This window comes from Melopsittacus undulatus, chromosome 6 (genome assembly GCF_012275295.1).
Source record: "Melopsittacus undulatus isolate bMelUnd1 chromosome 6, bMelUnd1.mat.Z, whole genome shotgun sequence".
In the NCBI taxonomy this organism is placed as follows: domain Eukaryota; kingdom Metazoa; phylum Chordata; class Aves; order Psittaciformes; family Psittaculidae; genus Melopsittacus; species Melopsittacus undulatus.
The window spans coordinates 20,374,191-20,386,776 of record NC_047532.1 but is presented as its reverse complement, the minus strand read 5'-3'; the positions used below and the strand labels follow the sequence as shown (position 1 = coordinate 20,386,776).

General features: G+C 51.5%; 1 protein-coding gene across 3 annotated transcripts in view; it reads left to right on the top strand.

Moving 5' to 3' along the window:
* The window catches only part of PTPRF (protein tyrosine phosphatase receptor type F), a 390,245-nt gene that overhangs the window by 363,650 nt on the left and 14,009 nt on the right, over positions 1-12,586 (top strand). For all 3 annotated transcript variants that reach the window (XM_034063545.1, XM_034063546.1, XM_034063544.1), the window contains 2 exons: positions 7,360-7,483; positions 9,517-9,692. In XM_034063545.1, the coding sequence (XP_033919436.1) occupies positions 7,360-7,483; positions 9,517-9,692 (300 nt within the window). The remainder of the gene's footprint in view (positions 1-7,359; positions 7,484-9,516; positions 9,693-12,586) is intronic.

The following is a 12,586-nucleotide window of genomic DNA, read 5'->3' as shown; positions in this document are numbered from 1 at the left end:
TCTGTGCCATCCTCCGCTGCCAACAAACACATTCAGGTTTTCATTACTGCTTTCCCCATGTAATCTCTCCTGGCACACTGCTGGACTGTGCTGACATTGCCTGTGCCATTCAGCATCTCTGCTACCAGAAACTGTGCTCATGTCCCACTGCCCTGGAGCAGTCCCAGTACCCCTCCCTGCATGAAGCTCTCTCTGCCTGTGCCTTGCAGTCCTGAGCTGCAAAATCCCCTGTGCTGCTGAGTCACCTTCCTGCCCTTCTCCATATCTGCTGGAGTCCCTGAATAGGTACTGTCCTCACCTGCCACTAGTGCTGCCTTTGCTCACACAGAGAGGCACATGCTGGGTGTTTGGTGAACCTGCGCTGTACCTCTCCCAGCCCAGAGGACTCTCATGTCCTGCCCAGAGAACAGCTTGGCAAGGGGGTGCACACGTGGAGGAGAAGGGACTGACCTGCACAGGGCTGCCTTTCCTTTCTCACCACTCTCTGGGCAGGATGATTAGGTTGAAAACATGTGAAGTCAGAGAAAATTGCTCTGCAGCAATGGCAGGATTATGTTTTTCTGTGCTTACATGCAGGACCCTCTTGAGCTGCAGGGTACTTGTAAATAAACCCCCACTAGTACTGAAGAGGGAATAAATTTGGAAGTGTCTTTTGCATGTGTTATCGCTTATGTTTGAATTGTTATCTGCCTGTGCCTGTGGCCTCCCCTTTCTGCAGCATGCCTACACTGATTTATGAGACGAGATCAGAACATTTGCCCATGAGGCAGGATTATATATGCCAGGAAAGGGAGAGAAGGTGAGGGATGAATTCCAGCTAGTTCAAAGGGCATGCTGCATGTATCTGAGAAGGCTCGGAACCCCTCTTTGCTTCAGGATGCCAAGTGGAGGGCTTTGCCATCCTTCTGTATACTGCTCTCTAGACCAGAGGGGAGCTGAGCTTTCAGCAACTACAGCATTATATTGCAACTTGAGAAATGTTTAGAGGAATATCATGCTTTCCTTGCAGTTACCTGTGTGTTCATGTGTGTCCTACCAGTGGTGCCAAAGTACACAGTCATATCTGCCCGCCTTGGGCTTTTTGTTCCAAGTCCAGCTGAAATATTAAGCAGGGCTGTCCACAGTGCTACAGACTGCATGGTAGGGATTCAGCAGGACCTCGTGTCTGTGCCCTCCCTCACACTAGGCCTGTGCTGGTTGGAGCCTGCAGCATAATACTGAGCTGTGGGAACTGTTTTGGAAAAAATGAGCATTAAGTAAAGTCTCGTAGCTGTTTTCGTGAGCCTCTCTCTTCTCATTTCTCCTTCTTTAGAATATCATGGCTGGTTGAGAGCACCAATCAGTTGTACTTTTCATCTTGAAGCAGCTATTAAGTAGCTGACTGTTGCGTGTAATTTTTTCCACTGGATTCTGTTGTGTTTTATTCCTCATCAGATAGAATTTACTGAACATGACAGGCTCATAAAGTGTTTGACAGTAGGATGGACCCCAAAGCAGAAGGGGTTGCCCCTGTTTGGCATGTGGGGATCGGTACAGTCATTTCCCATTTGGAATGCCAGTGGCAATCCTGGACTGAGTTTGCAGAGAGCAGCACCTGCCTGTGCATGATTGCTGCAGTGATGGGTCTGCTCCCATCCTGGCCCCTGCGTGCACACACAGGCTTGGCAGGGCGACAGCTCCCTTTGGAGCCTGCCCTGGGAAGGCTGGAGGGCAGGATGGGCATGGCTTGCCTTGCTGTGTAAGGGAATCTGCAGTGGATGTGGAAATAGCAGAGGTGGGTGGGGAGCAGGCTGTGCAGCCCCAGCGGGATCCCAGGAGGCAGGGAACCACAATGTGACGAATTCTGTGCAATTGCAGCCGGTGATGATACAGTCCCAGCACTCAGACTGTGTGAGCCCCAGACCTACACAGAGCTGAGTGGTGACCCAGCACTTTGAAAGCACTTTGGAGGCCCTGACCCTGTTTCCCCACAGCCTGATAGTGCTACCAGACAGCATAGCAGAGCTGAGCAGGGAGAGCCAGAGAACAAAGGCATCACAGGTGAACCCCCAAGGCCCATTTGCTGTCTAATTGTCCTTCGGAATAGTTGTATTTTAAGTGTTTTTGCAGAGCAGCCTGGCAGCCTAACATCTCCATAGGGTGCAGGGTTGTTTGTAGAAGCTCACGTTCCAGGAGCCCGTGGCACCCCAGGCAGTGAGCTAATATTTATCAGCACTTTCAACCACTGAGGCCAGCTGGCCTGAAGCCATCAATCTGGTGCTTGCCTTGGTTGTGCAAGGGATAGCAGGGTAGCCTAGACACAGGTGACACAAAACAAGACCTGTCAACACCTCCCTCGTGCCTGGGAAGGGAGCAGGGAGGGTGCCAGAGATTTCTTGGAGCTGTCTGGCCTCTATTCTCGCAGGTCAAGGAACAAATAATACCGCTCACACCAGTTTGCCAGCTTGTGTGACCCAGTGGCCCCTGTAACAAAGCCAGCGCAGAGCAAGCTGTGCACCGGCTGCAGCAAGAGCAGCCAGGGAGCAATCCCAGCTGGACCTGCTGGTACCTCTGGTGCGACAGGAGAGGCTGAACTGCAGGTGCTGGGAGCTGAGCCGGCTGCAGGCACAGTGAGCTGCTGCTTGGCTGCTGTGGCATGGAGCACAGCACAGCCCCATCACACTCCCCTGGGCATGCAGCAGGGCAGGATCTGGCAGCAGCTCCTGGCCCGGCCACACCGGGAGAGTATTTCATTTTTAGTGTACAGCGAGAGCTCCGGTGAATTTACAGTGCGGGATTAATGGAATTAAGTAAGTAGAAGGGAGGCTGAGCCCCTCAATTATTTATCTGCGGGCTGTGGTGGGCGCTGCAGCTGTGTTGGAGCTCCTCCTGTAGGCCACCTTCCCATGCTGCAGCCTGTGGACGTGGGGCGGGATCCTGCCCTGGAATAAGGGGTTCCCTCGGTGATACAAACAAGTGTACACACACACATCACATCCGGCACTTTCACTGTGGGGTCCAGCAAGCCGAGCGCTGTTGTCCACTTTGTTGCTATTAACAGACACAGGACAGACTGACGCCAATCAGGGCTGGTTCCTGCTCCCTTGTGGTTGCCGCTACTTCTGACTTAGATCCTGCTTCATTTCACCTTCCCAGGGGAACTTTTTTTCCTTAAGTCAAACTACAACTTAAGGCCACTGCCCCTCATGCCCAGTCCCTTTGGGATGTCCCTCCAGTGGTCAGCCCCTGGGAACAGAACAGGCTGGACGTGATGAAAATCAGCCAGCATGCCACTGGCCAGCACATTTGTCCTTGATAATCTTTAGGTTGTGCATGAGATTTGTCTGTGATCCTGCTTCCCAGTGCAGTGGGGGGCTGCAGCTGCTTCCCCTCAGGTTTGTATGGAAGCACTGCTGGTCTGCCCAAACCCCATGTTCTCTTGCATTTCCCTTAAAGCCACTGAGGATATTGCATCTCCCATGCCTGCAGCCCTGGCAGGACAGCTTAGGAAGTGAGAGAGGTGTCTGGGTCCCTGGAGCTGGTGAGCCCAGGAGGTGCTGGACCCAGGGTCCAGATAGCACCCAGGGAGTGCAGGTTGTGGGTTTAATGGACTAGTCAGGAAGCTGCCTGGCAGGCTCAAAGCACTCACGTTCCAGTAATAAGAATAATAAGGTTGAAGCGCTGCCAGCGATTGATTCAGGAGCGCATTATGTCCTCATTTGAGACGCAGCACAGATTGACAGTGGTCAATGCTTGTGCTAATGTGGTTGATTTCACAGGAGGCCGGGAAGCACTTTCAGCCCGCGCACCTTTCCCTCCCCATGCCCTTGTACAGCTGACTGAGCTGCTGAGCAGTACAGGGCCAAGGCTACCCAGCTCCTTGGCTGCTGCAGCCAGGGCCAGCTAAGCTGCCCCAGAACCCTGCATGCCTGGTCTGCCCCTGCCTGCCCACAGCACAGGCAGCTGTAGGGACTCTGCTTGCAGGGGGATTCTGGAGCTGCAAACCCAAGGTGGACTGTATCTGAGAGATAAACTGACATCCAGAGATGTTTGCAAGGCATTTATAAAGTGTTCTCAAGTCTGTCAAGGAAAGAACCTTTTTCCAGTCCTGTTTCAATAGCCTGGTTCTGTCTTTATGTTGATGGCAATAGCAGTAAGGATCCCTACTGCTGCTTTGGAGAGGCTGCTCCTTGCACTTCCATGCTGGGAAGGAGGAGCTTTACTAATTGAGCTTTTTCTTAATTTGCACTTGCCGTCTTAACAACATCTCCCCTGTCACGTTAAAGCAAAGCAAAACTAAAAGTCGTGGTGCTTTTAATTTTTTTCCTAGCTCATTTCCTTCCAATTTCCCAGCCCTTCTGCTTTCTAGGAAAAATAAGTTGAAAGTGTTACTTTGATCAAGTTTGTGGATGAAGCAGAAATTCCCAGGAGCCCCAGAAAGGAATGAGAGCAGATTCCCAGTCCCCCGCAATTGTGGAGTGAGGTGGGAAGATGAGGCAGTGCTGCTGTAGTCAGGGGCTGCAGAGCATGGTGCAGAGATGGGGTGAGCTTTGCCAGCCACCACTCCATGTAAGGGTTTCAACTGCTCTCCAAGCAGCCCATCATCCTTCCGTTTGTTTACTCATTTGTTTGCCTTAAAGGGGGGAACAGGTGTACATTAATTCATCACCAGAGTTTAAATTAAGTCATTTTACTTCTAAATGAGTCACTAATTTGCAGGAGTATTTAATTACAGCCTCTTTGCACTCAGGTGCTGTATTACTTCTGACTTTCTCACCTGTTTGCCCTCTTAAGAGGCTGCCCCTGATTAGACCATTTCTGCACATCCTAGTTGCACATCAAAGCAATTAACCTTAATAGCAACACCTTGATGCTCCTCCTTGGTTTTGGGGGCTCTTGGCAGCCTTGTCTCCCCCAGGAAATAACTCCACCACTGTGGCAGGACACAGACTTGCTGTGCGAAGCATAGTGCACTCCACAGCTTGGGCAGCCCTGCAGCCTTTTGGCAGTGATTTGCAGCATAGATGGAGCACAAAGAACTGCACTGAGCTCTCCCTGCCTCTGCTGCAAAGGGAGGACTCACTCCAGCACCCACCTGTGTCTGATGCTGAGTGTTCACAGGGTGGAAGCAGTGCTGGTGCTTTCTTGTGTTCCTCTTCAGCAGCAAGAAAATGCTGACTGATAGCCTTGGGGCTGGTCTCAGCTCCACCACCAGCTAGCCAGCTCTCTGCATGGGTTGTCTGTGCAGACTAAGGCCACCTTTTCCTAAAAGAAGTGTTATTTGTGTCTTTGACAGGCATTGGTGAATTTTCCTCCTTGGTTTGTCTCCTTGTGCTTCTCCTTTAATGTGCTATGAATTGAATAGACTGGTATCAAAACCCCTCCCACTCATCTCTTCTCCAAACAGAAAAGTGTTTACACATTTTGTTTCTATTTTTCATGCCTCTGATCATTTCTATTGCCCTTTTCCAGTTCAGCCCCATTAGGTGGGCAGCAGTCATCCCTTCCACACAGCCAAGGGAGGAGAGCGTCCAAAGAGCTGATTCAGTGAGCAGTCTATCCTGAAAACAAATTACAGGTGCCTGAATGAAATTAAGAGAGCCCTGAGCTGTGCTGGGATGTCTCTGTGCCTGAGAAGAGGAATTTGCAGGGGCTATGGCAGCCAGGCTAGTGAGTTTCCTGCCAGAAGCAGTGCTTGAGATTTCCACTCCCACCATCCCTACTGCAGTGCCTCCGAGCGCTGCTGCTGCCTGCTTATTATGCTGATAATAGAAAATTACAGGTTTTCTGTAGGAAATGTCTGTTTACATCCTATATTTCCCAAACTACCTATTAGCATCGCTGTGATGTCACATTCTCCTGCATGTTTTCGTCAGCACTGGCCGCACTGCCTGTGGACAGCCTGCTGCCTTGGGGAGGGCTGGCAGTGTGGGACACATACGAGGACTGCGGTGGCCTGTGTCCTGCATGTGCCACAGGGCCTTCAGGGTTGCTGCAGCCGTGCAGGCAGTGCCTGTGCTCCATACCCAAGCTAGGTACCTGCACCCACTGCACTGGCTGCTTGGGAAGTGCCAGAGCAGGGGACAGCGATGGGTGTCACTCTGAACACAGAGAGTGGTTGTTGGGCCTGAGCAGAGGGGACTGTGAGGGCCATCCAGGTCAGCCCAGTCAGGGAGCTGCACTTCCCATTTCATAGCTGATCCAGAGCTGACAGACTCACGGGTGTTTTACTGCCTGAGAAACCTCCTGAAATGGCTGTCTGCCAAGCAATGAACACAGATGCCTGCAGAGAGAATAACACGTGCTGCTTCCCCTGGTCTGTGCTCAATAGTTTTTGCCTGTGGGCCAGCAAAGCTTCAGGGACCTGGAGCTGGAGCATGATTTTAAGAAGGCTTTGGCTGTGTTGGTGATTTCAGGGGGAGGGGGTTCATGAGGTGACTGATTTCTGCTGTAGCTCCCTGCCGTGGGCTTGCCGAGAGCTGCATGTGCAGAGCAAGTCCCTGCACGAGGCAGCTCTTATCTTGGTGCCTCATATGTCTCTCTCTGACAAAGAGGCCATCCCATCTCAGCTTTGGGGCTGGTCCTTTTTCACCTTGTTTTGTGCATGGACAAAGAAGGGGCTTTGTCCCTTTGGGAAGGGGCTGCCTGGCCATGGAGGAGCCGTGCAGCAGCACATGGCTTGTGGGAGAAGCACTGGGTATGCAAGGCCAGGATACAAGTGGGACCAGAATGTGCTTTTCAGGCAGTTACATAGCATGCAGGCCTTTGGCCAAGATTTATAACCACGTCTCTTCTCCAGGTTTATAGTTCCTTGTCACTCTATTAACTCAAACGAGAGACGTTTACATTGCATAAGTAGCTGGAGTAGTGGATAGTAACCTATCAATTTTCATTACTATTTTCTGGCAAAAGCTCATAGGCTGTCTTGCAGGACACTAATACCTAAAGCTCCTGGGGCACAAGACACCCAGGGCTTGCTATATTTCAGGAAACTGCAGTTCAACAGCTAATAAAACCACTAGGTCAAGAACTGCGCAGTCAGGTCTCTGGAGTCCTGGCATAAGACCAAATTTCTGCTGATAGTAGATCCAGAGAAAAGGATGAGCATGCAGCAAGAGTGGAGGTGAAGGCTCATCTGCAGCAGGCTGCCCTAGCAAGGGGCTGCTTTGCCTGCAGGTCACAGGAGGCAGGTCCCACTAGGGACTGGGTTTCAGTGTGATCTGGCATGACACTGCTGATGGAGACAGCCACGGAAGCTGCATCTGGCCCGGGGAGAGGTGTGCAGGGAAAGGCAGATATCCTGACCGAAATGCACATGTGCTGCAGCATCCCGCTGTGCTGTAATCTCTCCTGACTCCATCCCTCTCTTTCTCTCCGCAGTCCATTGATCCAGGGCAGCAGTTCACCTGGGAGAACTCCAACCTGGAAGTGAATAAACCGAAAAACCGCTATGCAAATGTGATCGCCTATGACCACTCTCGTGTCATCCTGACCTCCATCGATGGTAAGAGTGACTCCAGAGTGGGCACCCCAGCCAACAGCTGAACCTGGCTGTAGCAGGGGACCATGTTTTTCCCTGTTCTTAGTAGAGCAGGGACAAACACCAGGAAATAATACCCAGCATCAGTGTGAGCCAGTGTGTGTTCTGGCTGGCCAGAAGAGAGGAAGGGCTCTGCAGAGCTTCCCTTGCTTTCCCAGTGTTCCTAGAGCAGCATGCCCTGTGTGGTTGCTTCTTGCTACCGCTGGCGCCAGCAGAGATGTCTGTTTCAGCAGCCTTCCTTCTCACTGCTGGCCCCACTGTGTGACTTCAGCTGCCTTCCTTGGCAGTGTGGCACATGGTGGTATATGGCACTGTTAGCCCTACCACCCTCTATCCCAACATAACTGCAGGGCTAGTGTCTGCCTCTTGGACTTGGTGTTTGATCCCAAGTTAGTGCCCAGCACTGCAGAGGCTGAGGGTTGCCCCTTCCACTGGTACCTCAGGCTCCACGCATCCCTTTGCTCCATGGAAAACACATCAGGCCCTGGTATTCATAGCACTGACCCCCAGGGCTCCAAGAACCAGCCCCACATCTCTGGAGTCTGGGCCAGTACATTCTTTCAGAGCCTGCTTTGCAGTCACCTTGCACACAGAGGAGCTGGAGCCCAAGTACCAAAGCCCAGGCTTACCCTTTCCCACTGTTTTATAAATCAGCACCCAGCTGAGCACACCAGAGCTGAGCCCACTCATGGGGGTTGAGAAGGATGCAGCTAATTCAGTGTACCCCTGCCTGGGGAAGAGACTGGGGCCTGGCTTTGTATACAGGTGGCCCTGCCTCACTTAGCATTCTTTTTGTTGGATGGATGAGTCTTTTCTAATGCTAATGTACCACTCATCCTCTTCCAGAGGAGGAGGGGGTCCAAATGGTCCCGTGCTTCAAGGCCTGTTGAGCAGCAGCAGCTCTGTGAAGACTTGGCATGCCTGATCTTGGGCAAACTCTGTTAGACACTTGTGGGGTGAGCACATGGGGGAATCCCTGTTTTCCAGCCTGACTCAGTTGCTATGAGTAGTGTCTGTGTCTTCCTGGGAACGGTTCCCAAAGCACCCTGCTGGGTCCCTGCCGACCATGCCAAGGGAGCCAAACGCTGCTTTCCAGCTGCTGTGTTGCTCCCCTAGAGCCACCAAACACTTTGTTTCTGCGGGTGTGAGACTGCTGAGACCTGTAGAAAATTCCCCTTGACAAAAGGGTCATGGGGACACCCCCAGCTTTATTTCCTTCCTCTAATGAAATGCAGATGCATGCTCCTTGGGAGACATAGGAGCTTCCTGCTGCTTTCCCTCCCTGCAGCCTGGGCAGCCCATGCTGAGCAGGCTTTGGAAACACAGCCCCAGGCCTCTCTCTGTTTTACTGAATTTATTTTACTAACTGTGTGTTTGCATTTTAAAGGCCTTTACAAGAAAGTCCTTTCCTTCGTGGTGGAGGCTGTGTGAAAGCTGGAGCAGCCTCTGCCAACAGGCAGCAAATGGGGGGGGGGGCAAGTCTCAATCTAAGGAGGGTTTCCATGGTGGTGGGAAGAAGGTCCCTGGCTCCTCTGGGGTACTCATCCCTGCAGGAGGGATGGGAGGACATCCCTACCTGACATCCCCTGCTAACAGACAAGCTAATGAAGCAGCCTCATTTTAGAAAGGTGCCGTAGGACCATAACAAATTACTGGTGAATTTAAGACAATTATTTCAGTCAATAGCTTAGAGCCAAATGAGCTCCTTAATATTCCTGCCTGTGAATTTTCCTTTGTATCCGGGTGGCAGCTGTCTCTCTGCTTTGGTGCTGCCTTCTTATTGCATTAATATGGGAGTTACAAAGGATTCTTCCTTGTTCAGGCACCATCCCTGTCCTTTGCAGGATCCCTGGGCAAGATTCTGGCATCACCCTGTACGGGAGACTTGTCAAGAGCCTTGTGAACATGACAGCTTCTTCTGCCTGCGGGGCCCAGCAGAGCAATAGGCACAGGGTGGTGTGCTGCCACTGGAGTAACACTTTGCCCTTTTTTCACAGGAGTCCCAGGCAGTGATTACATTAATGCTAATTACATCGATGGCTATCGGAAGCAGAACGCCTACATCGCTACACAGGGACCTCTGCCGGAAACCCTCAGCGACTTCTGGAGGATGGTGTGGGAACAGAGAACAGCAACTATAGTCATGATGACCAGGCTGGAAGAGAAGTCCAGGGTACAGTGTGTGCTTCCTCTCTTTTCTGGAGCTGGCAGTGTGGGCAGGAAAGAGGTATGGGAACCCAGGGAGAGGCAGGTCCAGTGGTGCTGCAGGCACCCCAGAAACAAGCGCCTTGTAAGCATATACCCACAGACTGAAAGGGTAGCATGACCTTCTATTCCTGTGCTGCTCATTAACCCCTGTGTTGCATGCATGTTTCTTCACCAAAAGGGTGGTCAGGCATTGGAACAGGCTGCCCAGGGAAGTGGTGCAATCACCATCTTTGGAAGTGTTCAGAAATTGTGTAGATGAGGCTTTCAGTGACATAGCTTAGTGGTGGTCTTTGCAGTCCTGGGGTGAAGGTTGGACTTGATCTTGAAGGTCTTTTCCAACCTAGTTGATTCTGTGATTCTATACACATGCCTCCTTTCCCTGCCCACATCACTCATGCCAAAGGGAGAAAGGAAAGCTCTGAGATAAGAGTGTTGACAGTCCCAGAAGCTGAGAAGCTGCAATGGGTAGGTGGTATCAACAGCATCCTGCAGCTTGACAGGGCCCTGGCATCTCTGGTGATGAAGGCAAATGGCTGATGAGGTCTTGCAATAACAAGACTAATTTATGCCTTTTCCAGTGACGTCATGTATAAATGATCGGCTCATGCTGCCAAGACTAGATACTCTGATGTAATAAATGCAAAACTGCCTGCAAACCGTGGGGACAGCATGAGGTGGAGAGGAAGGAGCAGCTGCAGATGATGCTTGTGGTGTCTCTTGACTGAGGTTCTTACTTAGCCCCTGAAGCAGGAGTTCATAAGCTGTGACCGAAGTGCTTCTGTGCTCAGATGCATCCTTCGGGCAAAGCCTGCCCAAGCAAGAGCCACGTTCAGCCTCTCGTGATTCAGTTTGTTCCTAAAAGTAAAATTTTAGTGGTGAGCATTTGTAGTGGCGGAATATTTTAGTGTTGCCATGCCAACAGCAGGAGAAGGGGCTGTGCACTCAAGCTGTGAAGCACTGGTTATTTTTAGCCCAATAAGCTCATTCTTGAGAAGCAGAAACTGTCAAGTTTGGGTTTAGTTAAAACTTTTGCCTGCATCCTCTCCCCTCCCTTTCAAAGCTTTAGCACTGAAATGCTCACAAGGGTGTCCTAACCCACGCTGGCTGGGAGGAAGCAGCTGGAACAACCGATCACCATGGCAAAACAGATCTGCTTTTCCTACATATACAAAAATAGGCTTTGTTCATGGGCTTTCCCAGCTCTACAAATGCCCTACAGCCTGCAGGAAAAACAGTATTCCTTGGAGATGAGCTGCCTCTAGAGAACCAACCCAGCTTTGCACTGTGCTTCCCGCTGCACTGCCCTGCCTGCTCTGTCTGATGTCCACCCTCACCAACCCCATCCCAAACAGGGAGGTCAATTAACTTGACCCTTTCTACAGCTCAGGACTTGGCACATGGGCTAAGCAAGATCAGAAGCTACTGATCAACTGCTCTCTGCAGCTGGGGGTTAAATGGGGACTTCTTTGTACCTCCACATTTCAGTGATGGAACACGTATTTGAAGTACGAGGAAAAGCCCTTTTAGGTTGCCAAGTAAATTCCTGCCCAGAATCCTGACTCATTTAACTTCCAGGCTGCTTAGTTATGGAAGGCACTCCAAGGTGCGTGTTTCACAAAGATAACGGGTTTCCTTTGACCCCACAGGCACTTGTCATTGCCTGAGATGCCTGTGCTGTTGAGCCATGTGTTATCTCCCCATAGCACACTCATTGTCATGACCTCCTGCAGGCAGGCAATTACCTCTTGCAGTAATGGTTCCTGTTCCGAACACGATGTGTGTGGTCAGGCTCTTGGTGACAGGACAGGCACTGTGAATCCCTGTCATGGGCAAAGGGTGACCAGAGCGCTCACAGAAGCTGCAGGCAGCTGGACCCAGACGTCAGCATTTGCTCCCCAACACTGCCTGCCCATGCCCTCCTGGCTCTTTGGTGCATCCCCGGCACTACTGAGAAATGGGCAGTTTTGTTAAGCACCATAGGACAGGCAGGTTGCCAGGAGAGGCAGTGGGGAAGCCCAGCCACTCCTGAGTCGAAACAGCCCTGCACAGCAAGGGATGTGTTTGCTGGACTCTGTAGGTGCCTCAGGGCACTCACTCACACGAGGGCCCTGATGAGGAGCTGGAATGTGGACTTGAGGAGATTGCTTTCTCTGGGTTTTTTTTTGTTGGCTTCTCCAGCATCTTCCAAGGCAGGATGGCTTCCAGTCTCTTCCTGCTCTGCTTTTCTTTATGTCCCTTTGGTGGTGGCTGGAGCTCACTCAGGAGCACATGTTTTGGGGGACCAAGGCAGATCCCATTCACTGCCTATTGCTCCCAGCTTTCAGCATGAGTCACTGTTTTACAGTTTACTCCAGAGCATTCAAACCTCATCTGATGCAACCCATTGTGTCCCTGGGCATTGCTGCCTGCTGTGGGACAGCACTGCTCCAGGCAGTCACACAGTGTCATGGCTTTACCCACAGGTGACCTTGCTTTAAAGTCCAGACATTCCAGGCACAGGATTGTCTCTCCAGCTGCAAAGCCTGGGCTGGGCAGCAGAGCCTCATGGTGAGATGCCCATCTCAGAACAGGCTCTGCCACCTTCCTGAGTGAGCTTCCCAAGTCCCTGTTGGCAGTGCTGTCTGTAGATAAGCCAGCCGGGATCAGCAGCAGCTTTGCAGCCCTGTAGGGGTGACACTGCTTTAAAGGGCTCCTGAGCTGCAGGGGGAAAAAAATCTTTAAAGAGCATCAGCTTTTATGGTCTGCAATTTCAGCTGGCTTGATGGTCCAAATCATCCTCCCTTTTTCATGTTTTCACAAAGCGAGAGGCACATAAAGGATAGAAATGGCTGGATTGTGCAATTTAGCTGCCTTCAAAGC